General features: G+C 44.5%; 1 protein-coding gene across 8 annotated transcripts in view; it reads left to right on the top strand.

Annotated features, from left to right (window-relative positions):
- SYT17 (synaptotagmin 17) overlaps positions 1 to 23,065 on the top strand; it is a 36,385-nt gene extending 13,320 nt beyond the window's left edge. For 3 of the 8 annotated variants that reach the window (XM_083412637.1, XM_083412638.1, XM_083412639.1), the window contains exons 2-8: positions 1,300 to 1,317; positions 4,509 to 4,657; positions 7,301 to 7,452; positions 8,911 to 9,530; positions 11,523 to 11,643; positions 13,924 to 14,079; positions 20,061 to 23,065. In XM_083412637.1, the coding sequence (XP_083268763.1) occupies positions 1,300 to 1,317; positions 4,509 to 4,657; positions 7,301 to 7,452; positions 8,911 to 9,530; positions 11,523 to 11,643; positions 13,924 to 14,079; positions 20,061 to 20,257 (1,413 nt within the window). In that variant the 3' untranslated portion in view covers positions 20,258 to 23,065. Of the gene's footprint in view, positions 1 to 1,294; positions 1,318 to 4,508; positions 4,658 to 7,300; positions 7,453 to 8,910; positions 9,531 to 11,522; positions 11,644 to 13,923; positions 14,080 to 20,060 lie in introns of all 8 variants that reach the window. The other 5 variants (XM_083412642.1, XM_083412641.1, XM_083412644.1 and 2 more) reach the window with 2 other exon arrangements.
- The last annotated feature ends 3,539 nt before the right edge of the window (positions 23,066 to 26,604 follow it).

Below are 26,604 nucleotides of genomic sequence, written 5' to 3'. Positions count from 1 at the left end.
GTGAGATTCCTGAGTGAAGACACTGTTATACTGCTGTATGGTTTTTTCAGTGTTTGCTCCGTAGTAGACCTTCTGCTGCACTTCTGGGATCGATAGGAGTTTTCAGTGCATGGCTGAAATTGCCTTTCCATCAAGAATTAAATTTTCAGTAAGCAGTCTCTGTGCAGGTTGAGCAAAATCTTGGAAATAATTCAGCAAAACCATCCATGGATCAAATTTTATCGCATCATGAGTCATGCATCAAATTACTTGCAATACTTTTTTTTATTAAAACCCCCCCACAATGCCAGCATTCACCCGAAATTAAGAAGACATGCTTGGGTGTATGATATTGCCAGCTGTGCTATCAGGATCTGATCAGGTGATGGGTTTGGACACACCCACAGTTAAGCCACAAAAACGTGTGTGCATGCAAAATGTTTCTGTGCATCGGCTATAAATTTGTGTGACGTACGTGGATTAGATGCACAGACGATGCAATTAGAGGCATGGTCCATTTTCTGTGCTGAGGTACGTCATTTCTGCTTCTCACTCCATCCCTTTGCTCTTATCGAGGCAGAGGTTGCTGAACAAAGTATCCTGTCTAAACATTGGGAAATAAAATCATTGCAAATGAAAATCAACCAAACAGCGCATATTCTGCATTTTAAAATAATGTGACTGGTGACCTGGCATTAAATAACAAATGGGCATTCAATAATTAGGCATTTGAATAGCACAAATGGCAACCTGATTCTAGCCGTGAGAACCCGTATGTGGTGCATTGCCCAAAGATCAGGGATGGGGAGCTTGACGGCCTCCCAATGTATCTGGAACTCCAACACCCATCAGTCCCACTCAGCACGGTCCATAGTTGGGTATGAAGGGACTTGCATACCCGAGGGCACCAGTTTGGAGAAAGCCAGCATTGAACAAGTACAAAGCAGGTAAGGATTGTAGTCTTAGAACCCAGGAGAACAAAGCCTTAAGCACATTCACTTTGTGGGGGCCTGGTCAAAGCCAGGGCTGACTACCCAGGGGAAAATTTGGGGTCAGGTGAGCTCTTTCAGAAGGAAACAGAAATAGCAGCTTGGTAGGGAAAGTGCACAGAATAAATTGATTTCCCCTGGAGATCCTTTTCAACTTCAGTAAAATATGTAGGACAATAAGAGCTGAAAATAGTATCATTTTTCTTGAAATCAAAGCCATGGCACCAAGCAGGGAGGGCAGGTATTTGGGGATCATTAGAGCTTTGCTAAACTGGTCTTGTCTGTTTCATTTTCTTCCCCCTTGCTTCATCATGGATATCTAAAAGGACAGTTGGAACCAATAAATGAGGTGAGTTAATCTGGTGACTCATTCTGCCTTCTCTTGCCTCTCCCCAGGCAGAGGGAGATGGTTGTGCTTTTTCATCTGCTCGTTTGCTTTGTCTGTCTTTGGTTTCTGGCTTGCACAATCTCTTCCTTGGCAAAGTGCATCTTGGTTTCTGCAGGGCACATTCTTTTTCCTTAGTTTCCTTTTCCAGTGCAAAACGTGAATTGCCTTTGCTGATCATGTGGCGGGCTGATTTCAGTCACTTTGGGTGCAGATGTTCCATGCAGTATCTGGTACTAGATTCCAAATCTGGATTGCATGGGAATCTTCACTTTTAAAAGCACAGTTATTGCCCTCATACTTTTAAAGTTAATTGTCACATGTTTCAGTGTGCTTGTGATGTCTCTTGTGCACATAAACACCTCTGTGCACTCTATAATTTGTTGACTAGAAACCTTTCCATAAATAGAGCATAAATATTTATTTTATTTAGAACATTTGAACCCCACTCCTCAGCCAAAAAGTCTTCCAGAGTGGCTTACATACAATCAATTAAGACAGCCCCTGTCCTCAGGCTTACAGCCTAAAAACATCATCATCAACAACAACAACACACAAGGAAAGGGGACAGGGATGGAAGAGGGAAAAAATCAATCTAAGACACTGTATCTGTTCTTAAATAGTTGTTCACATAATGACCAGCTAGTGCAATTTGGCGTAGGAGAGACCTGATGGTGCTGGTCTGTCACAGCAGAGCTGATGGAGTGAGCCTTATATCCCAGCTCTCCCATTGAAGCAGCCTGCTCCCAGGTGACAACTGAGGGAGAGAAGGTTTGATGGACTTTGTATGTCAGCTTCCTATCTGTCTGGCCCTTTCTGTCTGAAGAGCATTCATTCCTCAATAATAGCAGAGAATGGGACACTCCCATGGATATTTGCTTCTCCTGCATGGCTTACAGCAGGGATGGGGGAGTTTGTGCCCTCCAGATGTTGTTGGACTCCAACTCCCATCAGCCCCAGCCAAGTTGTATGCAGTTATGTTTAACTGCAGTTGCCAGCAATTGAACCAGGTCCCTTCTGCGCGCAAACCATCTACTCCACTTTGCACGGTTTCATTGCAGGACCTCATCGTCTGTATCAGCGTTGAGGAGCCCATGTCCTTTAGATGTTGTTGGACTCCTTCTCTCATCAGCACCAGCCAGCATGGCCCAACGGTCAGGAGCGATGGGAGACCAGCAATGTCTGAAAGACTGCAGGTTCTTCATCCCTGGCTTGCAACTCTGTTCCCCTAAAAGTGTCTGCCTCCTTGCCACTTACCCATACTTGTTCTGTTCCCCCAAATTGATTCCCCCAAATATATGCGGGGAGAGGGCTGATGTACTCCGGTCCTGATTGAGGGCTTCCAATGGTGACATCTGGCTGCCCACTGTGAGATCAGGATCCTGGACTAGATGGGCCATTGGCCTGATCCAGCAAAGTCTTCGTAGGTTCTTATGATGAATTGTAAAGCAAAACACAACAACCCCCAAATTCATTCTGTTGAGTTCAGAATAAAGCAGCTTATGTGTCTTGTACTGATTTGATTAGTTCATTTCTGCATTGCAGGGAGTTGGACTAGATGGTCCCTTCGAATATTATGATTAAATGATTTTGATGGGAAAACACCCTCCCTTTGGGGTGACATCTGATAGTCATTCTCAGAGCAGGTTCATCGAAATGGACTTACATAAAATAATCCTAACTTTGGGGTTTTTTCATGGTGTGTAGGAACAGGTCTCCGTTAGGATTCACGAGTGCTGTGAGCTTGTTATAATGGTGAAATTAACTCACTTTATAAGGACAAAAGAAAAAAGAGACAAGCTAGCTGTGAGTGGGGGAGAATTAGAAGCCGAGACAGTTGTAGTACAAAGTTGTTATTTCTACAAATGGATGTTCTGTATGATTTGAATTGCTCTACTCAGACATAAGAATGTTCCTAACGGGAGAGATTAACAGTACTCTTTTCTTTTAATTAAGGATAAAATCTGCCTACCTAAGCAGTGGAGTCATAAATAGAAATATATAAATATAGAGTAAGATACTCAATTCAGTTAGAGCTTAACTGAAGTACAGAATTTAGAACTGACATGAAGCCATTTAAACTTGCGGTGAAAATACGCAAAAAGAAATGTTCATTTTGGTTACTGATGTGTGAATATGTGACAAGAATTTGACGTTCTCAAATTCACTTACGGATTTGATAGCATATGTTGCATGGCTTTGCATTTTCCTTTTATAGCATTTGTGGAATATATTGAACAACGACACTCAAAAAATTTATATGCATGGACCCCCATTCCTCTCAACCGAATAGAAATGGCTACAAATAGAAGACTGCCTTTTGACAGCCCTTAAAAATAGAGCAATATCCTCTGCAAAATAGGACACATGGTCACACTATTCTTGTTTAGATCTTAAGTTGGGACTGTGGGCTGTATCTAGTGTTACCCTAATCAGAGTATTTCAATTGAAATGAATGGACAGGAAATTAACTTAAAACTATTGATTTCTACCTGACATTCAGAAGACATCTTAAGGCAGCCCTGTTCAGGGAAGTTTTTAATCTGTGATATTTTATTGTATTTTTTGTTTCTATGGAAGCCGCCCAGAGTGGCTGGGGAAACCCAGCCAGATGGGCGGGGTACAAATAATAAATTATTATTATTATTATTATTATTATTATTTCAGTGGTTGGTTGGAAAAGCCAAAGTTAGTTGGAAAAAACCCCTTAGATAAGTAACTTGCACTTCTTTCACATCAATGGAGTAAACATAGGAAGCTGCCTTATACAGACTATTGGTTCACCTAATTCAGTATTGTCTACACTGGCTGGCAGCAGCTCTCCAGGATTACTGGCAGGGATCTCTGCCAGCCCTACCTGTAGATGCCAGGGATAGGCGCTGGGACCTTCTGCTCTGCCACTGAGCTGCCCCCATCTCCCAAATTAAAGAAGGTCTTCAAAAGGGTGTTTATATGTGGAAAAGGTTCCTCCCTACAGACATTTACATAGGAAGGCATTAATTCCAGGTTCGCTGCAGGAAAGAAAAGCAGCAGAAACAACACACAGGCACACCCAGCTGAAATCCAAGCCCTGCACCTCAATTACAACTGAGTGTTTATGCTTGCCAGCCACCAACTGGTTGTAATTTTTGCTATCTGGTTTCCAACGGCCTCAGGGCCTGTTGTCTAGAATCTCGGATCTCTTGCTGTGCAGATGGACTTGCCGGAACTGTTGCCAGAAGTGTTATGACTGCAGCTGTTGCCAGTCGAGCGATGACGAAGTGGAAATCCTGGGGCCTTTTCCAGCACAGACGCCTTCCTGGTTGTAAGTCTGGATTCTGCTTTTAGGATCCCGTTTGTTCCCCTTTCACTTCGGTTTTTACAAAGATCCCTGCCAAATCTGGATTGGTTGCTTGTTTCTAACAGGCATCGACAATTTGCATTTTTTTCTAAAAAGAAAAACAACAATATGCATGTTAAATGCAAAGCTGTATTTTGGCCCTGTGTTAAGGTTGTGAGAGAAATTCGATTCAATTCACGTTTAAAGGTGAGCTACCTGATTTGGAGTTCCCATAACAATATGCAGACCAGAACACAGCATCCTTTGAAATTCTCTCTGAATTTTGCAATGCGGTTCTCCAGCCAAGGAATCTGTACGAAAATGCATCTGCTGAGGGAAAGTGTGCATAGAAATGTGTATTTTAATGAAAATAACATAGAAAAATGCATTATCATTAGGGAAAGCCGCTTTGCAAAAATGTGTATATTAGGATTAATTTGCACTAAATGGTTGATGAGTTTTCATAAGGGCTTAAAAAAAGTAAATTTCAAAATGATGTGGAAAACTGAATTTAAGACTGGAAAAATGAAGAACTGAGAGAAACCAAAATTTACAGATTAGCCCATCCCTGCCTTGTCTTTGGGGAGATGCCTCTTTTGAGTCAAGTAGAGGTCATCTCCATTAATGTGTGTGAAGTGTTGGATATCCCGTGGTGTTCTGATTACCGGTATACCTACCCACCCCCATCCTTCGGATGAATTTTATATTTGTATTCTCTTACTAAATTTCTTATGTATACCACAGTAACAGTCTCATATCTAGTGTTGCTCAGGAATTATAAGCACCCCCTCCACCATCAGTCCACCATTCAGTCCACCATCTTGATTCAAAATGGCTTCCAGTTGTGTCCAAACATAGATCCAAACCTGCTCCTTGATCCTCAGGAACCATTATGTGAAATTTGGTTAAGATCAGCACACCTACACCTTTCCTACTGCTGGTGTCATTGGAGGTGGGACAGGTGTACTTTAGGGTAGAAACAGGAGATACAGAGTATAAAAACCCTGGCATATAAAAACCATGACTGGACTGTAACCTGCTAAACAAAGACAAGAGTCAATACTGTACTGTCTCCATTTCTTTTACTGGCACGACTCCCCTCTGGTTTGTGCCCCTTCAGGTGAAAAAGGTTCCTGGCCCCCATGTAGTGACAACCCAACCTTCTTTGTTTGTCTACAAAAGCTATTTATTTTCCAAAACCTTTAGCGAGCAAGGTAACTTGTGCTCTCAGCTAGCAAGGCTTCATTGTTTTACCAGCCTATTAATGCATGGGGACTCCAGAGTTGGAACAGAACTCTAGAAATAATTTCATCTCCAACATTCAAGACGGGAGAATAATGATGTTCTTACTGTACCATACAGAGCTGGCGACTTGGCTGTCTTGCTACAACTAATCTAATTATGTTGACTTAGCACACATGGCAGCAACACCTTCCTGTCATTTCCTCTCTAATATTTGCTTTCCTGCTTTGTTGGGAAAAGATAAATTGTAGCAAAGAGCGGTAGGTGATCTTCAGCTTTGCAAATTACAAAATGTGTGACACGGGTGTTCAAAATGATTTTAAAAAAGATACTTGGTGAGATTAAACTGAAATTGAAGCTTGGTTCTTCTTTTTTGGTGGCCCACATTAAAGAAAAACTGGGAGGTCTTCTGAATGGAGCCAGGATTTAGAAGTGGATATCTCAATAATCTGGTTCCATGATGCCATCAAGGTCCCACCCACATGTCCAGGTTGACTGGCGGAGGGAGCTAAGGGTCTGCTTCACCAGCACATTTCCCACAGGATCCTGCTGGCTGCAGGGGTCTGTTTCACTAGCATTTCCCTGTGGTGAGCATGTTGGCGAAGCAGTACTTCGCAGTGTAGCTCCCTGCCCATCAATTAATGTCACCCTGATGTCAGCTGATGCACAGGTGGGCATGGTTTGGGAGAAATGGCATCATGGGCCAACTTGGGTGTCTGGTGGGCCAGGATTGGCCTGTGGGCTGTAGGTTCCCCTACCTCTGTAGTAGAGAAATAGAATGGGGGGCGGAGAGGAATGAAAATATATTATTGTCTAATTTCAGAGGCATTGAGTGTGATTGTGTTGCCATTTTTACACTCTTCCAACAATTTCTCAGAAATTGGACAATTGCAAAACAGAAAAATCCTTCCATTAATTATAAATTCATTTGAATTAGGAAGCTGTGCTTCAGAACAAGCCAGGATATAAATATGTATTAGTAGCTTAGAATCTTTAAGGAGTTAAAAAATAAGAAAGAGGTAGCCCTTGGGCCACGTCTTTTGTGCCTCATAAGTACCATTTTGTTTGTAAAAGTGGGGGGATTTTTTAATGCCCTTTCCTTTTTTAAAAATATGCCCATAAACAGGACAAAATGGATCTGATTTTTCGTGGGGTGGGGGCAAGGTAGAGGCATGATATGTTATTGATGATGGTGATGAATGTGCACAATTAAATGATTTGTAGTAATAAACTAAGAAACAGGGCTCTCCATACAGGCTTGTGGCGCAAATAATAAGAGAGTATAGCAATGAAGTTCTGAAACACCACGTTCATAGGTTAATTCGATTGAGGGAGGAAATGCAATGCTCATCCTGGAAGAGAGTTCAAGATATTTCATTTCGACAGGGTGAGCAATCGAAGCGACGACAGGGATGGCGACTCTGACAACACTACAACGAGTGAGCCCCCTCCAACCCCTCAGGACGTTTCGCTGGACAGAAGGCGGTCGTCTTCGGATACATCCCGATCCACTTACAGCCTCACAAGACGAATTTCAAGTATGTTTGCCACGACCCACCATTTTGGTGACATATGTGTGTGTGTGTGATACCTCCTCAGACCATGAGGCATGGGGCTGCCCCCCCGGGGCTGCCTTCCACTCTGTTCATTGGGTGCCTTATAAAGGGGTCCCTGTGTGCGATGTAAGTGCATTACAGGCTTCCAGGTGAGGAGGGGATGCAGATGGGCCCCCTTTATGTGGAGAAGCACTACACAAGTATATCAGCATTTATTTAGGGCTTGTACTCAAAGTGGCTGTACATGTGGCCTGTGGGAGAGCAGGGAGTGTCTGGAAGGTGCATTGGGGCTGGGGGCGGGTGCAACACAATCAGCACAACCCATCATGATGTTGTTGTGGTCTGAGGCCCAGATCCCATGGGCCAAGGCAGGTCAGGAGTTGACTTAATGTAAATCCAGGGCTGTGATGAGGCGCTACAATTACTCCAATAGGGGCTGTGCGATGACATACTTACATTTTTATTATATAGAGAGGATCCCATCTGCACTATACATTTAAAGCAGCATCATGCCACTGTAAATGGTCATGGCTTCCCCCAAAGAATTCTGGGAAGTGTCGTTTGTTAAGGGTGCTGAGAGTAGTTAGGAGACCCCTATTCCTTTTGTGGAGTTGCAGTCTTTAGAGCGGTTTAACAATCAATCCCTCTTCCTACGGTATTCCAGAAATTGTAGCTCTATGTGGTTGTGGTTAACATTGGACCTGGGAGGCCAAGGTTCAAATCTCCACCCTGCCATGAAACTCATTGGATGACCTTGTGCCAGTCACTGCCTCTCAGCCTAACCTACCTCACAGGGTAAAGGTAAAGGGACCCCTGACCATTAGGTCCAGTCATGGCCGACTCTGGTGTTGCAGCGCTCATCTCGCTTTATTGGCCGAGGGAGCTGGCATACAGCTTCCGGGTCATGTGGCCAGCATGACTAAGCCGCTTCTGGCAAACCAGAGCAGCGCACGGAAACGCCGTTTACCTTCCCGCCGGAGTGGTACCTGTTTATCTACTTGCACTTTGACGTGCTTTCGAACTGCTAGGTTGGCAGGAGCAGGGACCGAGCAACAGGAGCTCACCCCGTTGCGGGGATTCAAACCGCCGACCTTCTGATCGGCAAGTCCTAGGCTCTGTGGTTTAACCCACAGCGCCACCCACATCCCTTCACCTCACAGGGTAGTTGGGGTTAAATGAGGAGGGGGAGGAGAATTGGGTACACCACATTGAGTTCTTTGGAGAAAAATGTGGACTATAAAAGCAACAAACAAATAATAATAACGGGTATCCTAACACCTCATCACCCATAATAAATTACACTGCCCATGATTCTTGGGGGGAAGCCATGACTGTTTAAAGTGGTATGATTGATTTAAATGTATAGTGACGTTGGGGCCTATATCTCTGCAGTCGGTGTGAATTAGTGCCTTGTCCCACCATTTGCTCTTTGTTACGCAGGTCTAGAGTTGAGGCGTCCAAGTTCTCCGCTTATTGACATAAAACCTATCGAGTTTGGGATTTTAGGATCCAAAAAGGAAATAGTTCAACCGTCCATCCTGAGGAAAACCTATACTCCAGATGACTATTTTAGGAAGTTTGAGCCGAGACTATATTCCCTTGACTCTAACAGCGAAGACGTGGACTCCTTGACGGACGAGGAAGTCTTGGCCAAGTACCAGCTGGGCATGCTTCATTTTAGCACACAATACGACCTCTTGCACAATTATCTCATTGTCAGGGTGATTGAGGCGAGGGATCTGCCTCCCCCAATTTCCTACGATGGCACTAGGCAGGATATGGCCCACTCGAATCCTTACGTGAAGATTTGCCTCTTGCCGGACCAGAAAAACTCCAAGCAGACTGGAGTGAAGCGCAAAACCCAAAGCCCAGTCTTTGAGGAGAGGTACACATTTGACATCCCGTTTTTAGAAGCCGAAAGGAGGACCCTGCTGTTAACCACAGTGGATTTTGACAAATTTTCACGCCACTGTGTCATTGGCAAAGTGACGATGCCTTTGAGTGATGTGGACCTTGTGAAGGGAGGACATTGGTGGAAAGCTCTGGTCCCCAGCTCTCAAGTAAGTTTCAGAACAAAACACAATATGTTGACTGTTGCTTCTGTTCTTGGTGGTCTTGGCTGGGTGGTCCTTCCCCCCTCCTTCTGACGGTGATTTAACATTGGCAGTGGTTTAATGGTACAAGGAACAGAGATGTATTTGGCTGTGGCCTTGAAGCTCTTGAATGTTCTCCCTAGGGAGGCCTGACAAGCTCCATCACTATACAGTGGTACCTCGGTTTAAGAACAGTCCTGTTTACGAACGATTCGGTTTAAGAACTCCGCAAAACTGGAAATAGTGTCCCGGTTTGAGAACTTTATCTTGGTCTAAGAACGGAATTTGAATGGTGGAAGGGCACCGGCGGCAGGAGGCCTCATTAGAGAAAGTGTGCCTTGGTTTAAGAACTGTTTCAGTTTAAGAATGGACTTCCAGAATGGATTAAGTTCGTAAACCGAGGTACCACTGTATTATTATAGTGCAGAGCAAGACTGGTAAGACATTTGGCCCAGGGAGGAGGTGTGGCTTGGCTTGACTCCCAAGGGCCAGTTGGAGAGGTTTAGAAGGCCGCATTGTACCCCAAGACCAGAAGTTCCCCAACCCTGGGGTATGTGGTGAAGACTTGGCTCTTTAGGGGAGTCTTTGAGGCGGAGGGTAGCCATAAACTCTCATCTTATCATGACAATTGGTGTTGTGAAATGGCTAAGGGAGTGAGCTACAATTCAGACAGGGCCTGATTCAAATTTTGCCTCTGTCATAAACTCCTTAGCCTTAGGTCAGCTACCCTTTCTCAACCTCAGTCCTACCACCCCATCTGCAATTTCGGAGATAATAAGATCGCCTTACTTTACAAGGCTGCAATTTGATAATGCAAGGGAAGTGTTCTGAACACTTGGAAGTGCTGTACAAATGTTAAGTTGCTGTTAATAATAAGATCTGTTCTAAGTGCTTGTTTGATTATTGTAGTGCTTTATTATGGTTATTTGTGCAAAACGCTCTTCCTACATGGTTTTCTGTCATCAGAGGTTTCTACTTCTGAATTCTTAGTCTCTGACATGTGGGGCCAGAGGGATATAGCTGTGTGTCTTACTGACTGTTTTATATACTGGTGGCCGTGTGCCATGCTTAGGTCCTGGCTGGGTGATTCCATCTCATATGCTCTGTGGTGCTCAGGGTCAATCACGGTGTGTGGAGGATAGGGGTGCTGTTTGGCCTGGATCTCAAGCACAAGGGGGGAGGCTGCTCAGATTTAGACACTTGTTAATTTTTTAGCCTTTGATAAGTTTCATAACATGTTTTCATGAGCATTGGACCATAACACAACACTCTCAGCTTAGAGCTGCAAATCTAAGCAAATAAGATTTGTGATTTTGAAAATGCATCATTTTCTTCTGTTAACTGACATAGTTTTCATCATGTCGAAGAGTTTAAACATTCACAAATATTAATAAAAATATATGTTCTGGTAGCACAAAATTAGACCCAGACAATATACTCTCAGATCAGCTGATTATGTAAATAAACCACTCACGTTTGGGTTGTGGGGGGAGGAAGGTTAATTTGTTTCTCGTGTGTTGTCATTTTTAATTTTGATTATGGCTAGGGGCCTCAAATGCTGGAAGTGGCCCAGGCTAGGGCTGGGCGATATCTGATTTTCAACATTGTGATATATCACCAGCTAAATATCACAATATCTCGATATATCATGATATATATCTGTGGTGGTGGAGGGCCTTACTGGGCCTCCCCATGGCGGCAGAGGGTCCAGCCATACCTCCCTGCAGAAGCAGAGGGCTTTGCCGTGGCAGCGGAGGGTGTACTGTTCTTCCCCTCATCATCAGAGGGCCTTGCCCAGATAGAGGGGCTTGGAGGGCCAGCGTTTGGCCCTTGGTCCAGAGGTTTCCCACACCTGCTGTAAGGGCATTTGTGATCCTTGGACATGGCTTGTAATGCCCTTTGTTTCAAACACCCCACCTCTTGTCCTGTTTGATTCCTTCTTTGGCACATCTGTTGCAGAATGAAGTTGAACTGGGAGAACTCCTGCTGTCGTTAAACTACCTTCCCAGTGCAGGAAGACTGAATGTAGACATCATTAGAGCAAAACAGCTGCTTCAAACAGATATGAGCCAAGGTTCAGGTACGGACTGGCGCTTTTCCAGTAATGACTGCTGCACTTAATCGGAGGTGCTCTGGTACTGCTGAGATGTATAAGATTCTGAAAGATGTGGATGTTTTCAACAGGGAACAGGATATTGTCGTTCCCCAAAGCAGCTCTGAAAAATCCCAGCCCTAAAGCCTTAATATGAACCAAGCCCCCGCCGCACGGAAATTTTCAGTGCCAGGATATGCAAATCGACAAAGGAGTAGTGTGTCTCTGAGCATGTGCAGAGAATGTCTGTTCCTCACTGCTGCATCCAGCCTCCGCTTGTACTGAGAGGGGTGGGACGGAGCATTCAGAATCAGAGGAGGCTTCTGAGAAGGTTTTGACTTCCACAGTCTTTGAAGAACTTTATGACCTTTTCAGACCAGACATTTACGATTTGAGAAATGCCACCGGCACATCCAAATGTCAGTGGTTCTACAGAATAATGGTGGGAAATGTATTGATTTTTTTTAAAAGACGGCATCTGCATTTTGCCTAAGGGGTGCCTAAAAATAACCATGAACCGGAAAACAATAAAAACAGTTCTAACTATGCCCAGTTGAAAATAGAGAGGTCCAAGCAGCTGTGCCTCTTGCCTTGTGTGCTGGGCCTCAGGAAGGCACATTTCAGCTTTTTGGTGGGTGAGGTGGTGTCTGCCAAAAAGGCACAAATCCGGCCGGCTTTGTTGGGGGATAGTGCAAGAGGGCGCTTTCAAGGGGTCCTCAGCACAGAGCTACGGGTCAGCCTCCACCTCTTCAACATGCACGGCTCACCTCACAACCCCACCGCACCCCAGTATGGCCTTGTATCCCCATGGCAACAACCTAGCTGCTGGAAGGGGCAGGAGAGAGAATTGGCAGTGGATTGCTGGGCGAAAGGATGGTGAGCTCAATTCTCACAACTCATAATCCCGGACTGAGCATATGCTCAGAGCTTCCGGATTCTTAATTCTTAATGTGTGACCTCCACCCCAATTTTTAATGCACCTGGCTCCAGTTGTGGATTTCGGGGTTCCAGTAGAAAGCAAAATAGATCCCCAAAGCCTGAAGTCTTCCCAGCAAATGCACATGGATCTATATTTAAGCTCTGTCCCCCCCCCCTTCCATCAATCCTCTTCCAGACTGCATACTGTATAAGTGGGAGACCTGAGGAGATTTTGTGCGTGTGTGTGTTTTACTTTCAGTATGGAGAAAATCAGCAGGCAAGTGGCATTTAGAAGCTGCCCTTTCCCAACCATTCTTGGAATCACCAGAGGAGTCATTTTTGTTCCTCAGAAGCAGAAGTCAAAATGTACCCTGTTTACTTTCAATTGCGAACAACGGAAGGCTGGCCTTGGTGAGGGAAGGTCAGCTACGCTGTTCTTTTTGAGAGAGAGCAGGTTCTTTTCGGCAGATATAATCTTCGTAGGAGCGAGCAGGGAAAGAAGGTTACAGCCGAAAGAGGGAGGCCGAAGACTCACTTCTGAGCATTGTTATTATTAATAATTATATTTATTAGTCACTCTTTCAGAAAGCAAACAGTAAAAAGTGTAATGACCAGAATTAAAAAACCCTAAAATGCTCCCCAGTAATAAGTATAAAATACATGAAAATTGTCTATAAAATCCTCTTAAAGGCCTGTCTGCTCTAGCATCTTCTTTTCACACTGGCCAACCAGATTACCTACGGGGAGCCGGTAAATAGGACCGGGGTTCAACAACACCCCCCACCTCTGATTCCCAGCTTAGCCGGTGCAGGGCAAGCAGTGCATGGTCTACAGGGCACCAACATCATCATCATCATCATAATATAATAATAATAATAATAATAATAATAATAATAATAATAATAATAATACCCCACCCATCTGGCTGGGTTTCTCCAGCCACTCTGGGCAGCTTCCAACACATATAAAAACATAATAGAACATCAGACATTAGAAACTTACAAATACAGGGCTTTGCTACCACTCCCCTCCCTCCAGACTTTGCCACCTGAGGCAAACTATGTCACTCTGTCCCATAATAGGGTTGGGCTTTCCTTGCTTATCGGCTTGAGTCCAGGCTCAAAGCTGGTCAAGATGTCAGGGCCTGGATTTGTATCTGGCACCTATTTCTCTCTGAATCCAATTTAATGGGCTTTCCCTTCCTTGTCTGGGTCAGAGTCCCAGGCTGCATTGGGGCAAGGAGTTCACTTGGGCCAACTTAATGCGTGAACTGGGCAGTGACAGGAAATAATGATTTCCGATGAACAAAATCCTCTCTGGAAGATCAAGCTGTGCTTGTTTTCTGTTCAGATCCCTTTGTGAAGATCCAACTTGTTCATGGTTTAAAACTGGCGAAAACAAAGAAGACTTCTTGCAAGAGGGCTACCATTGACCCCTTCTACAACGAGTCCTTCAGTTTCAAAGTGCCCCAAGAAGAACTTGAAAGTGCCAGTTTAGTCTTCACAGGTATGTTCACGTATCTCTTTCAAATATGGTTTGTAGGCCTGCCACAGAGTTGAATAATTTTGGCTGATTAATTCATGTGACTTTCCGTCAATTAATCAACTAACAGCTAGGGTTGTAAGAAGATAGAGATTTCTGTTGTGACCAACCTGTGTTGGTCACAATCAACACTGTCTCCATTCTGCTGCAGCTTTGTTTCCATCAACTACTATGTCATTCATCTTACTGTCCACTAATTAAGATGCATTACTATTTAAATCAGGTGTGTAGCTATATACGTAACTTAAAGGAAACATCAAAACCATGGGGGAGAGAGTAATTATATATTGTTTGCAGAGTTCCTCTTTCTCCCCTGTTGTTGTTGGAATTCTCCCTATTAACAGTGCAATCCTTACTATATCTACTCAGAAGTAAATATTACTGACTCCAGTAGGACTTACCCCAGGTGAGTAGGGTTGGGTTGGCAGCCTAAATCTTCATTTATGCACAAGTGAGGAACAAAATGGTTTTAAAGAATAAACATGCCTCTTGTGGTTTGAATGATACCCACAGTTGGGTCAGGGTGTGACGGAAGCCTCTTCAGCTTCCGAAATCTCCTCCCAGTCTGCTGAGAGTTGTCTTCCTCCTCAACATCTGGCAATCAGCACATCAGCCATCCCTGATCTTGCCCCACGATGCCCAGAGCTTCAGAAAATGAAAGCAAGCTTCTGTCTCAGGTCTCAAATGAAACACCTCTCTTTTGAAGTGGACCATAACAAAACCCCTCACACAAAAAGCAGCCCCCTCTCAGAAGCACCCAATTGAGATCTGAAGGGATTTTATCCTCTGTGCACACCCACCCTAGTAGAAACAGATGTTGCTGTTGAGACGAGACGCTGAAATGAGAACCCATTAGCTTGTTTCCAAACATTTCCGAATGAAAGCGATGCTCATCAACAATTTAAATCGCAAGCATGATGTACAGAAATTTTCCTCTGCGGAAAAGGCAGCATGCATAGTTTTGAACGCACTAGATCAGGTGTGGGAGGAAGGAATTGTTCCTGTAATCCATTGAGGGCCTTATTCTGAAATAGAAAAAGACAGTCACCTAAGCCACATTCTCTTCCTCCTGCTCTCTCACCCACAATATATAAACATTACCAGCTGTCTGGAGTCAGTTGCCTTTATTAAGAGAAATTGTTTCACCTGGGTTAATGTTATGATTAGTGTTTTTGCACAGCTTTGGGTTGTGGGGGAGGGCATGTGGAGCGTTTCAGTTCCCACCCAGAAAGGTTTCAGACCCTGGGCAGGTCCCTAGACTGTTTTTTGGTAAATCCATCCCCGGGCTACCACAGACTTGACAAGCTGGAACATCTGAAGAGAGGGCAAGTAAGATGACAGAGGGTCTGGAAATCAAGCCTTGTGAAGAACGATTGTTGGGTATGTAGGATCTAGACAAGAAGACTGACAGAAGATTTGATAGCCAACTTTAAATATCTGTCACATGGAAGATGGAGCAAGCTTGTTTTCTGCTGCTGTGGAGTGTGGGAGCCAAACCAGTGGATTCAAATGACAAGAAAGGAGATGCCAACATTAGGAGGAACTTTCTGATAGTGAAAGCTGTTCAAAAGTGCACCCTGAAAGGGTGTTGGACCTCCTTGGAGGTTGGGTAGGCATCTGCCAGGCATTCTTTAGCTGTGATTCCTATAGCACAGGGTTGGACTAGATGACCCTTGGGATCCCTTCCAGATCTACAGTTCTATGACTTATCTGTTCATGGTTGTCCTCTTCCCTTTCCCCAGATCCTTGTCACACCTGACCTCCGGTGGGTGTGTTACATACCAGGCTTGAATTGAGTGTTTTATTCCAGTAGACTGGGACAGATTACAGGTGGAAGGACTACCTGGCCTGAGCCTTGTTGCTCTACGGCATCCCTGCCAGCAGGACTGCAGATTGAAGTTAGTTGGGCCATCAGGCGACTTGGGGAGCCAGTAGAAGCTTTGCTGGCCTTAAATAAGAACTTCCTTGGGTTTGGCTCTTCAGTCTGGGCATGTTTTCTGTGAAAGGATGTGTTAAACCAGGGCTTGGGAACCTCCAGTCTGTAGGTTCCTGTTTGGCATGCAAGACAATTTCCCCACAACCATCTGCCCCCCAGCACCTGACATCAGTTAAGGTTGTGGCTGCAAGCTGAATGTTAGCTTCTGAGTCTCCCTTTGCAAGCGGGACTCGCTGGCAGTGCCAGTCAGCTAATTGACATGTTCAGTGAGCCCTGCTTTCTCCACACCTTCGAGGAAATATTTCTCCTCCACAAACATGTGTAGGGATGCTGCCCCTAGATGTTCGCTCAGTGTTGGCTTAAGTAACGAATTCCATTCACAATCTAAATGTGAATGGTGATCTGAAATAATTTAGTTTCTCAGGGCCAGGCTTGAGTAGGGCTGGGGGGGGGGGACACAACGTTAGATGGACCAATGGTCTGGTGCTGTATAAGACAACTTCCTAGGCTGCTATTATGATGACTACTACTGTTATTGATATTACTATTGCCTCTGGGAGTGGAAAGACAAAGACTGATCCTAGCTGATGCCTGAGTGAATAGGCTTCTGAGGCTATGGAATAAGTACACATTGCAGATTGTGCTTTTGTTTGTTCCCCAGTTATGTGCTCAGGCCTCGCGGCTATGCTTTTATTCGCCCTACAGAGGCCACAAGACCAGCAATGGTTTGTTCTCTTTATTGGCAGGCTGGGTTTGCAGAGCAGTTGCAGGCGAACAGTTTAATTATTGAAAGGCTTTTGAAATATGTAACAGGAAAACAATCTACATGAAATGGAAAGCTTTGGGGGAACATGTGTTAGGATGTTTGTGTGCAAATAGGTTTGTGTAGGATTAGACTGGAGCAGGAGGAGCACTTAGAATCATAGAACTGTAGAGTTGAACCCCAGCGGCTATCTAGCCCTGCCCCCTGCATTGCAGGAATCACAGCCAAATAACCCCTGACAGATGGCCATCCAAACTCTGCTTCAAAACCCCTGTTTAAAAACCTACCATCCGCTCCACTGTCAAACAGCTCTTAACATCAGAAAGTTCTTCCTAATGTCTAGCTGGAATCTCTTTTCTTGTAATTTGAATCCATTGGTCCAGTCCTCTGGAGCAGCAGAAAGTAAGCTTGCTCATCATCTGAGGCCCTTCTTGGTGTGCCTTCCCTACAAGAGGTCCAGAGAGCAGCAACACGTGAACAGGCCTTTCTGCAGTGGCTCCTTGGAATGCTATCCCCAGGGAGGTTCAGCCAGCACCTTCATTATGCACCTTTAGGCACCGGGTGAAAACGTTCCTCTTGAATTAACATCTGATGCCCTTTCAAATGTGTTTGTGGGAAGGGGAGAAAGGGGTCATTGGTTTGTGTAGGGCCTTTTTGTTTGTTCTTGTTTTTATTATGTGTTTTGTGCTTTCATCTTGTATTAACCTGTTGTGAACCTGTTGTATAGTCTGTGGTGAAGCGCCCTGAGATCTATGGATGAAGGGTGGTATACAAATTTAATCATCATCATCATCATCATCATCATCCTATTCCATGTCACAGCCCTTCAGATATATGAGGATGGCTATCATATCACCTCCAGGCTAAAGCATGCCCAACTCCTTCAACCAATTGTCATAAGGCTTGGTTTCCATCTCTATCATCTTGGTTACCTTCCTCGTGGCTGCTGGAGCTGCTGAACCTCCTCCTTCCTTACCAAGGGGAGGGGAAGTGAACCAGCAGGTGGCAGCATGCTCCTGGTTGCTCAGCCTCTGTAGCCCAGAAAGAGAGTGGGGAAGGTGAGCCATAGAATGGCCACTTACTCATCTCCAAAACAATAATACAGTACAGTATAGGATATGCATCACCCAGAAAGAAGAGAGGGCACAGATTCTCATAAAATTTGGCCCATGTTTATTTATACGTGTAGATGCAAACTTGGAAATAGTGGGTGGAATTCAATGCTAGACCTACTCAGAGTAGGCTTATTGAAATGAATAAACACAACTAAGCTACATCTCGGGACGTGGGTGGCGCTGTGGGTTAAACCACAGAGCCTAGGACTTGCTGATCAGAAGGTCGGCGGTTCAAATCCCCGCGACAGGGTGAGCTCCTGTTGCTTGGTCGCTGCTCCTGCCAACCTAGCAGTTCGAAAGCACACCAAGCAGTGGGAAGGTAAACGGCGTTTCCATGCACTGCTCTGGTTTGCCAGAAGTGGCTTAGTCATGCTGGCCACATGACCCGGAAGCTGTACGCCGGCTCGCTTGGCCAATAAAGCGAGATGCGCGCCGCAACCCCAGAGTTGGCCACGACTGGACCTAATGGTCAGGGGTCCCTTTACCTTTAGCTTTTTAAGCTATCGCTATTTTGCATTTCTATACAGCATTTTAAAAAGTTGAGACATCACCTTGCCCACAAAGGTCCGTATAGTAAAAGCTATGGTTTTCCCAGTAGTGATGTATGGAAGTGAGAGCTGGACCATAAAGAAGGCTGATCGCCGAAGAATTGACGCTTTTGAATTATGGTGCTGGAGGAAACTCTTGAGAGTCCCATGGACTGCAAGAAGATCAAACGCATCCATTCTTAAGGAAATCAGCCCTGAGTGCTCACTGGAAGGACAGATCGTGAAGCTGAGGCTCCAATACTTTGGCCACCTCATGAGAAGAGAAGACTCACTGGAAAAGACACTGATGTTGGGAAAGAAGGAGGGCACAAGGAGAAGGGGACGACAGAGGACGAGATGGTTAGACAGTGTTCTTGAAGCTACAAACATGAATCTGACCAAACTGCGGGTGGCAGTGGAAGATAGGAGTGCCTGGCGTGCTCTGGTCTATGGGGTCACGAAGAGTCGGACACGACGGAACGACTAAACAACAACAACAACAACATTTTGCATTTCACCCAGTGACTAATCTAAATGGAAAAACAGAGTTGTCTCCAACTAAGTTTCGCTCAGACTGGCCTCATATGCTTGTAGGAAAGAAAAATTTGTTCAATCTACCATCAAAAAGATAGAGAAGGAAGCTAATAGGCTAAAGATACAGGGATAGTCTGGGAATCTGAAGGTCCCTAACAATGTCTGTTTTAACCCCTGCAAAACACCTCATTTGCAAGCTGAGTTGCACCCAAACTTCCAACAGTCTTTGTGTTGCAGTTTCAGTTCTATCTTCAGTCGAAACTATTTGAGCAGATCAGCAGTTCAAATAATAAAACAACTACTGAAAAACCCAAAATGAACAAACCTGTAAAAGGGCAATAACTGTTGTGAAACTGAAACCAGTACACAACAGAATTAAATCCTCACTATAAAAACACACACCCATGCTTTCTAGTTGATAATTTATTTTTAAAAGCATTTTCATTACCAAAACAATACAGATTACACACAAGGTTTGCGTAAGTGCAAAGATTCTAAAGAAGAACTTAATAATCCCATGGTGAGGAATGGAGTTGAACTAAATGCAGCTCAATGAAGACAGTGGTCAGTGGACATGGCATGTTGGTGTTGGGGAAGGGAACTGGGGGCAGGGTGGTGAATGGAATGGAAAAGGGCATGGCAGACTGGCTGGCATTTTGGTCAGAAACACTCCACTCTGCATCATTTTGTTGCAGGTATCACTTCTGTAAGTAGATAATTGTTCACCAGTGTTCCCTTTCTCTTTCATTGCTGCTAGACTTATCTTGGTACAAATTTATTGACAGGAAAGAAGGAAGACAATTTCTGGCATGATTTCTGCAGCTCTGCCAGTTCCGTCCACTGCAATCGGACGTCACTGCTTTCTCTGGGTGCTTTTGGGTGGGATTCAGTCACATAATGTCAAATTCAAGGTTGCACAGTTATGCTTGCTAGAGAGCTCTCTTGATAATTGTTCCAGTCAAGGGGAGATCTGAGAGTTAGGGTTGGCGTTGCAGCTGCTTTTCCAGTCTTTACTCCCTCACCCCCACCCCATCTTTCTTTCTCCCTGCCTCTCTCTTTGTTATCTTCAGTCTTTGGCCACAACATGAAGAGCAGCAACGACTTCATTGGGCGGATTGTGATTGGCCAGTACTCCACAGGCTCTTCGGAATCCAAGCATTGGCGGCGGATGCTGAACTCCCACCGCACGGCTGTGGAGCAGTGGCACACTCTCCGGTCGCGAGCTGAATGTGACCGTGTCTCTCCGGCTTCCCTGGAGGTGACGTGAGGACGCCGACGCTGCTAGCAAGCCACTGAGCAGATCTATACAAGACAAGTCATACACACACACAAACACACACACTTGCACATAATCACTATGGAATCCACAGCAACTCTTAATGGCCACTGGCAACGAAAAAAATAGTTGCATTAGCCTCCGTGCTACCTATTATTTCATCCACTCCATTGATTGTTTTACTCAGGATCACATATCAACCACTACATCCACATCAGAAGGTGATGCTGTTGTGTAGGACAGTGGAAGCTGCTCAAAGGGTTGTCTGCTAATACATTTTCAGAAATCCTTTGTTGCCTGCTATGTCATAGTGCAGTGCAGATAGCAGACTGGTTAGCTGCGGAAAAGCTTCATGGTTTCCTCTCCACTACGCCATACTCTACATCTCGTGTGAGCAATTGTATCGGAAGGTATCAGATCCTGTGTGTTATCCGTGGTGAATGCGTGGTAGATTACTAGGATGTTGTTTTAGCGGTAGAGTGTATGGTGTAAATACGTCTAAACCCAGTCCTTCCTTTGTCACTGTACTAGCTTAACCAAATCAGATATAACGTGTGCTTCTGTGTCTGGAGCTGTGCCCTTGGGCAGAATGGGATGGAGGCAGTCGTCTCTTTCCTGCTCAATCACACATGCTAGCATTTTGTAAAATGTTGCATCATTCAAGAACCCGCTGGTGTACTGTTACGAAAGCTGCAGTCCACAGCTGGATCACCCTTGAGCAGGCCCCTTAAAGCCGATTGGTTGGAACCCATCACCTGGTTGCAACCTGATCTAAGTTGGGTTGAAATGGTAGCACTACTACCAGAATTGGGGTGTGTGCATGTTTGACTTAAGAGTGGGTCCTGGGTCTGAAAAGGCTGAAGACTCCTGCGTTGAAGTCAACAAAGCTCATTTTGGAGGAGGGAAATAGTGGGTGGCAGCCTAGTTGCAGTGCTAGTTCCAGAAGTGTGCAATGCTCTGGGATGTGTGAGCTGCCCAATTTGTTTCCACGGTGCAGGTTCCATGAGTGCAAAGTGCGTGTGGAGTTGTCCTTTCCCTTGGAAGCGGTGGAGGCATGGAGGAGCCAACCACCCAGCAGAGTGAGGTGGGTGCTGAGGGTGCAAGGAGTTGCACCCTGTAGTCTACCTGCTATCCTCAAGGACAGTGGAGGGTGTTGAAATCAGGTTCAGCCCAATCAGCTTCTGGTAGGAGGCAGGTTCCACTTTGTGCTTTGCGTCACTCAAAACAGCCGTAGTAGGGACTTCTATGCACATGGATCCACCACACTCCCGGCACATCATTAGAATGGGGCACATGTCCCTTTAAAGGCCGTGGCTGAACTTGAAAGTGGAGGCATCTGAAGGTTTCAGAGAACTGTTTGTGTCAAATCCCACCCCCCACCCCGCATTTTAGGAACCTTTTGTGGCAACGTTCACAAAAGACCTAATGCCGTGTGATTTGCATTTACATGTGATAGTCAAGTTGATCTCCCCACACACACCCCTTTGTATTTCAGTGTGTTGAACTGGTCTTGAGTGTAAAGTCAGCAAATGTCTGTGTATTTACCTGCCACATACAGAAAAGGTGTAGGGAAGTAGGTCGAACCTTCTGTAATACTGTAGAGATCAGGGATGGGGATCGCCCTCCCACCAGATGTCAAAGGGAACAACAACTACCAGACTTTTAGAAGACATCTGAAGGCAGCCCTGTTTAGGGAAGCTTTTAATATTTGATGCACTACTGTATTTTAATATTTTGGTGGAAGCCGCACAGAGTGGCTGGGGAAGCCCAGCGAGATGGGTGGGGTATAAATAATAAATTATTACTATATAACCTCAGGCTGCCAGAGAGGCCCCTCCAGGCATCTCCACAGGGCACACACCCTCTTGAGTCACAGTGCTCACCTGCCCTGCTTTGCAGCCTCCTATACTTTTGTCTGGCTGGGACATGTCCTCAAACTCTGATAATGCTTCTTGTGTGCCTAGGTGGAGATGAGAGAAAGGTATGAGTGAGTGTGAGGAAACTAGCCCACTGTTCTGTTCACCTTTGCCTTTGCCCTCTCTCTGCCACTGGTCATGTGGCCCCTGGATGGTCACTCAGAAGGAAACGTGGCCCCTGGTCTGAAAAAGTTGCCCCACCCCTGGAATAGATGACCTGAGCAAATTGAATGTATGTGAGATTGAACACTTGAACAGCTCATTTGCTGGGATCCGCTGTGGGAGAGGGGATTCCTGTGGGATTTCCGAGAGGCATCTGATTGGTCGTTGTGGGCAATGGGAATTTAGGCTAGATGGGCCTTTTGTCTGAAACACAGGCCTCTTAACATTCTTGTACAATTACAAAGTGAACCTGTATTGGGACCCCACAAAGAATATAAATTTGGTTCTTATAAGGTGTAATATTCCTGTATGAAAATTAACTTAGTATATCGCTGTTAACTTTTATAAGTAGCAAAACCTTTTTTAAAAAAAATAATATGCATGGAACCATGGCACATGGAGACAACAATCTGAGCATTTGCTGCAGTATTCATGCAACAGATGTCTGATGTGTCAGCATCCATCATAAAAGCTGGCACGGGCTGACTTTACTTTGACAGAAATGTTCGTGTCTGTTGGCTCTTGGGCCTGATGGAGGGGTTTTGGTTCCTCCTTATTTTAAAACCATAGTTTCCCAAAGCGGTGGATGGACGTGACAAGTCAGCAAATTCTGTCGATTTTGTTAGATGCTTCTGTACATTCTCCCCAACCCCAAACATACTGTCTAAGGAGGTATATTTATGGAAAAAATAAAGATCTGTTTATTTGTGTCAAATAAGAATGAAGTGGTGCTCTTTTTAAGCAACTCATTTCAAGAACGATGACCTGTGTTCTGGATGCCCGCACAACATCCCATTGAGGGAGATTCAGCAGTGAGTTTCTTGGGGCATTGTGGTTATTTGTGAAACAGAATTATAGAACCATAGAATTGTGGGGTTGGAAGGGATCCAAGGGTCATCTAGTCAAACCCCCTGACAGATGACCACATTTGTCTCTATGGCAACAGCACTCTTTCAAGAGGCAGGTGATGTGTACCTGGCTGAGCAGCTAGGGATGTTACCTTGACAAGGAAACTGATGTGGCAGGTTTCCTCTTACAGATTCAACCCACACAGATACAGGATCATTGCTTTGAAAGGGATCATCCAGGCTGACCCCTCCCCCCATTACATTTATTTATTTAAAATATTTCTAGGCCATATTTTAGGGACAAACCCTCCTAAGGTAGATTACAAAAGATTTCAAGTATTTAAAAGAGAGAACTACAACCAGTGCTTTTTTTCTGGGGGTACGCAGGGGTACACATACTTCTAAACATTTTGTGAATCTTTACTGTATTTATTTTTCCTGATTTGAACTATAAAATGGTGATTTTCTTGAGTCAAAATGAGAGTACCCCTAAACATTTTTTAAGAAAAAAAGCACTGACTAAAACAAAAAGATCATCATGTTAATTAAAAAACATTTGCAGATCAGCAGTACTTTATCAGAAGTCGTCTTCTTCTTTTCTTCTTCTTCTTCTTTGGCGATCACTCGTAGCTGAGTAAGATTGTCTTCCATAAACACGGTTTTAACAATGAGTCCATAAGTGACTGTGGAGGCCAATTTTGGATCCACATGTCCTTCCACAGTGGGGGCATTGGTTTCCGGGCTGGAGTTTATCACAGTGTAAATTTGCCAAGCGTGGCTTCCTCTTAGCACGTTTCTCCCTTGCGTCCTGAGTTCGAGTGTCTTCAAAGTCCATGACACCTTTGGTAAAGGCTGTTCTTCAACTGGAGCGCTTGCAGGCCAGTTTTTCCCAGTTGTCAGTGTTTATACTGCATTTATTTAGATTTGCCTTGAGACAGTCTTTAAACCTCTTTTGTTGACCACCAGCATTACACTTTCCATTTTTAAGTTCGGAATAAAGTAGTTGCTTTGGAAGATGATCATCAGGCATCCGCACAACATGACCAGTCCAACAAAGTTGATGTTGAAGAATCATTGCTTCAACACTAGTGATCTTTGCTTCTTCAGTACACTGATATTAGTTCGCCTGTCTTTCCAAGTGATGTGTAAAATTTTTCGGAGAGACCGAACGTTCTTTATGTTTAATGTTTTATTATATATTTATATTTGTTAGAAGCCACCCAGAGTGGCTGGGGCAATGCAGTCAGATGGGTGGGGTATAAATAATAGAGTTGTGGTTGTTGTTGAATAGGATGTTCCTGTTTTCATCAGAGAAAATGCTGGAAGGTATGCAATGATCAGGGAAGATGGGAATTGCAATACCAACACCACCAAGAGGCCACCATATTGACAATCCCTACACTGAGGGCGGGGCACTTTAGGACTGGGTGTGTGTGTGTGTGGAAATTCTGCCTTCTGGGCCTCTCTGTTTGGTTCTTGGAAGTCTTGACAGGCCACACTTCTCCCTAGCCCTGCTATCCACTCCAAGTTTTTTTGCCTAGCTGGAATGTGCCTTTGAATGCGCCTGCTTGCCTGAGTAGATATGCGTGAATTTGAAGAAACGAACCTGCTGCTCAAAGGTAATTTTATTATTTATTTCCAGTATTTTTAGCCTGCTCTTCATTAAATATTTGCAATCCAAGAACGGGGAACAAAGCGACACAATAGCACACTGTCCAAGTGCCCTGATTTTCAAGGGACAGTGCTGGAATTATGGAAGCCGTTCTGATCTTGGAATGAAGCTGTTGAGTGACCGCACATGTGCGCTGAGGTGATCTTGTAGTTAACTGCCCCTGGTTAAGGGTGTTTTTTAAAAAAAAAAAGTTCAAGGGCCTCAAGGTACGAGGCAGTCTTGCTCCTGTACTTGTTGCAGAGTCAAAGAGCCTTGACTCACCTGTCAGTCTCAGTCACCCCTGTAATCCCCTTTTAATAACCACTGGCCCCCTCTGCATCACACACGTCTTCTAAGGATGTTGTTATAAAGATGGGCTGTTTGGGGACAAAGCTTGATACAGAGAGACTGTGTTCCTCACCCAAACTGGAACTGTGAGAGTATAGGAGGTGGTGTAGGGATGGGAGCACATTCACGTTTTTTTCTGGCCGCTGCTTGGCGGTCCTCGCGTAGCATCTGTGCACCCATGCAGTGGGGAGAACGTTTCTGCCTTTAAAGGTCTGTGGCATTGCATGAGCTTGTTCTTCTCCTTTTCATTCCAGTTGGAAGCCTGAGGATTACTGGCCTGGGGGAGCTGTAAATTCCTTCTTGTCCTTGGCAATAGACTCACGCTGGGATCCATCAACCATAGAAAAATCCACAGCGCCTCCCAGCCAAAACAATCTTAATCCAAAGTCTTTTGTTTCATGTTCATCTGTGGCCTTGTTCTTACTGAGATGGCCGATCTATGTCTGAGCTGCAATGCTTCAGGTGGCAGGTGTGGGATAGAAGACTCCTGCTTACACTTTTTAAAAATAAAAATTAAAATAAATAAATCCCTGCACAGAGAAAGCTAGTGTATCAAGGAGAAGGGCCCTAACGTGACTCTCTTCTTAACAGTCTATCTTTCTATGTTAGGGGAGCAGTAGCAGGGGTAATCACTTCCCAAATATAAAAGACCAGCATGCCAAGAAGAAGGGTCCTGGCCTGGCCTACTTCCTGATGTGCTTGTTTTTTATATTCAGTGTATAAATAAATATAATAAATCCATGCATTCATGCATGTATATAAAAAACTAGCATGTCAGGGACAAGTGCTCTAACTTAGCTTCTCCCTGATGTGCTAATTTTCTACATTCAGGGAGTTTTAGTATTTGTGTGTGTGTGTGTGTTTAATTATTCACTATTTAGATACCACTCAATTTTTTAAAAAGTAATTTATATAAAATGTTTTAAAATATTTAAAAATAGCAATAAAACAAACCTTAAAAACAGTAGACATAATAAAGTTACACAGTACTTCAGTTTTGTTCAGTGTTTGTATCTATATTGGAATAAAGAACTTGTAACCCACTCCAGGACCTTACATTATAGTTTTAAATATAGATAAAATCAACATCTTTAATAAAGCATAGAACTTTAGAGTTTGGAGCAACTCAGATGTCATCTCATCCAACCCCCTGCAATGCCAGAATCACTGCTAAAGAATCCCTGACAGATGGCCAAATAAAATAATGATACCGAAAATATATGTGTGGATAGGCTCAGCCTCCCCTGAAAATGGTTTAGCTGACATCGAAAATATCACAGCAGAGGCATTTTCAGGGGAGGCTGTGTAATATCAGTGGGGAGGGGAGTTTCAGAGAATATATAGAATCATAGAAGAGTTGGAAGAGACCACAAGGGCCATCAAGTCCAACCCCCTGCCAAGCAGGAAACACCA

The sequence above is a fragment of the Podarcis tiliguerta genome, assembly GCF_965153285.1.
Source record: "Podarcis tiliguerta genome assembly, chromosome: 14".
NCBI classification, from domain to species: domain Eukaryota; kingdom Metazoa; phylum Chordata; class Lepidosauria; order Squamata; family Lacertidae; genus Podarcis; species Podarcis tiliguerta.
This window is presented reverse-complemented; position numbering and strand designations above follow the sequence as displayed.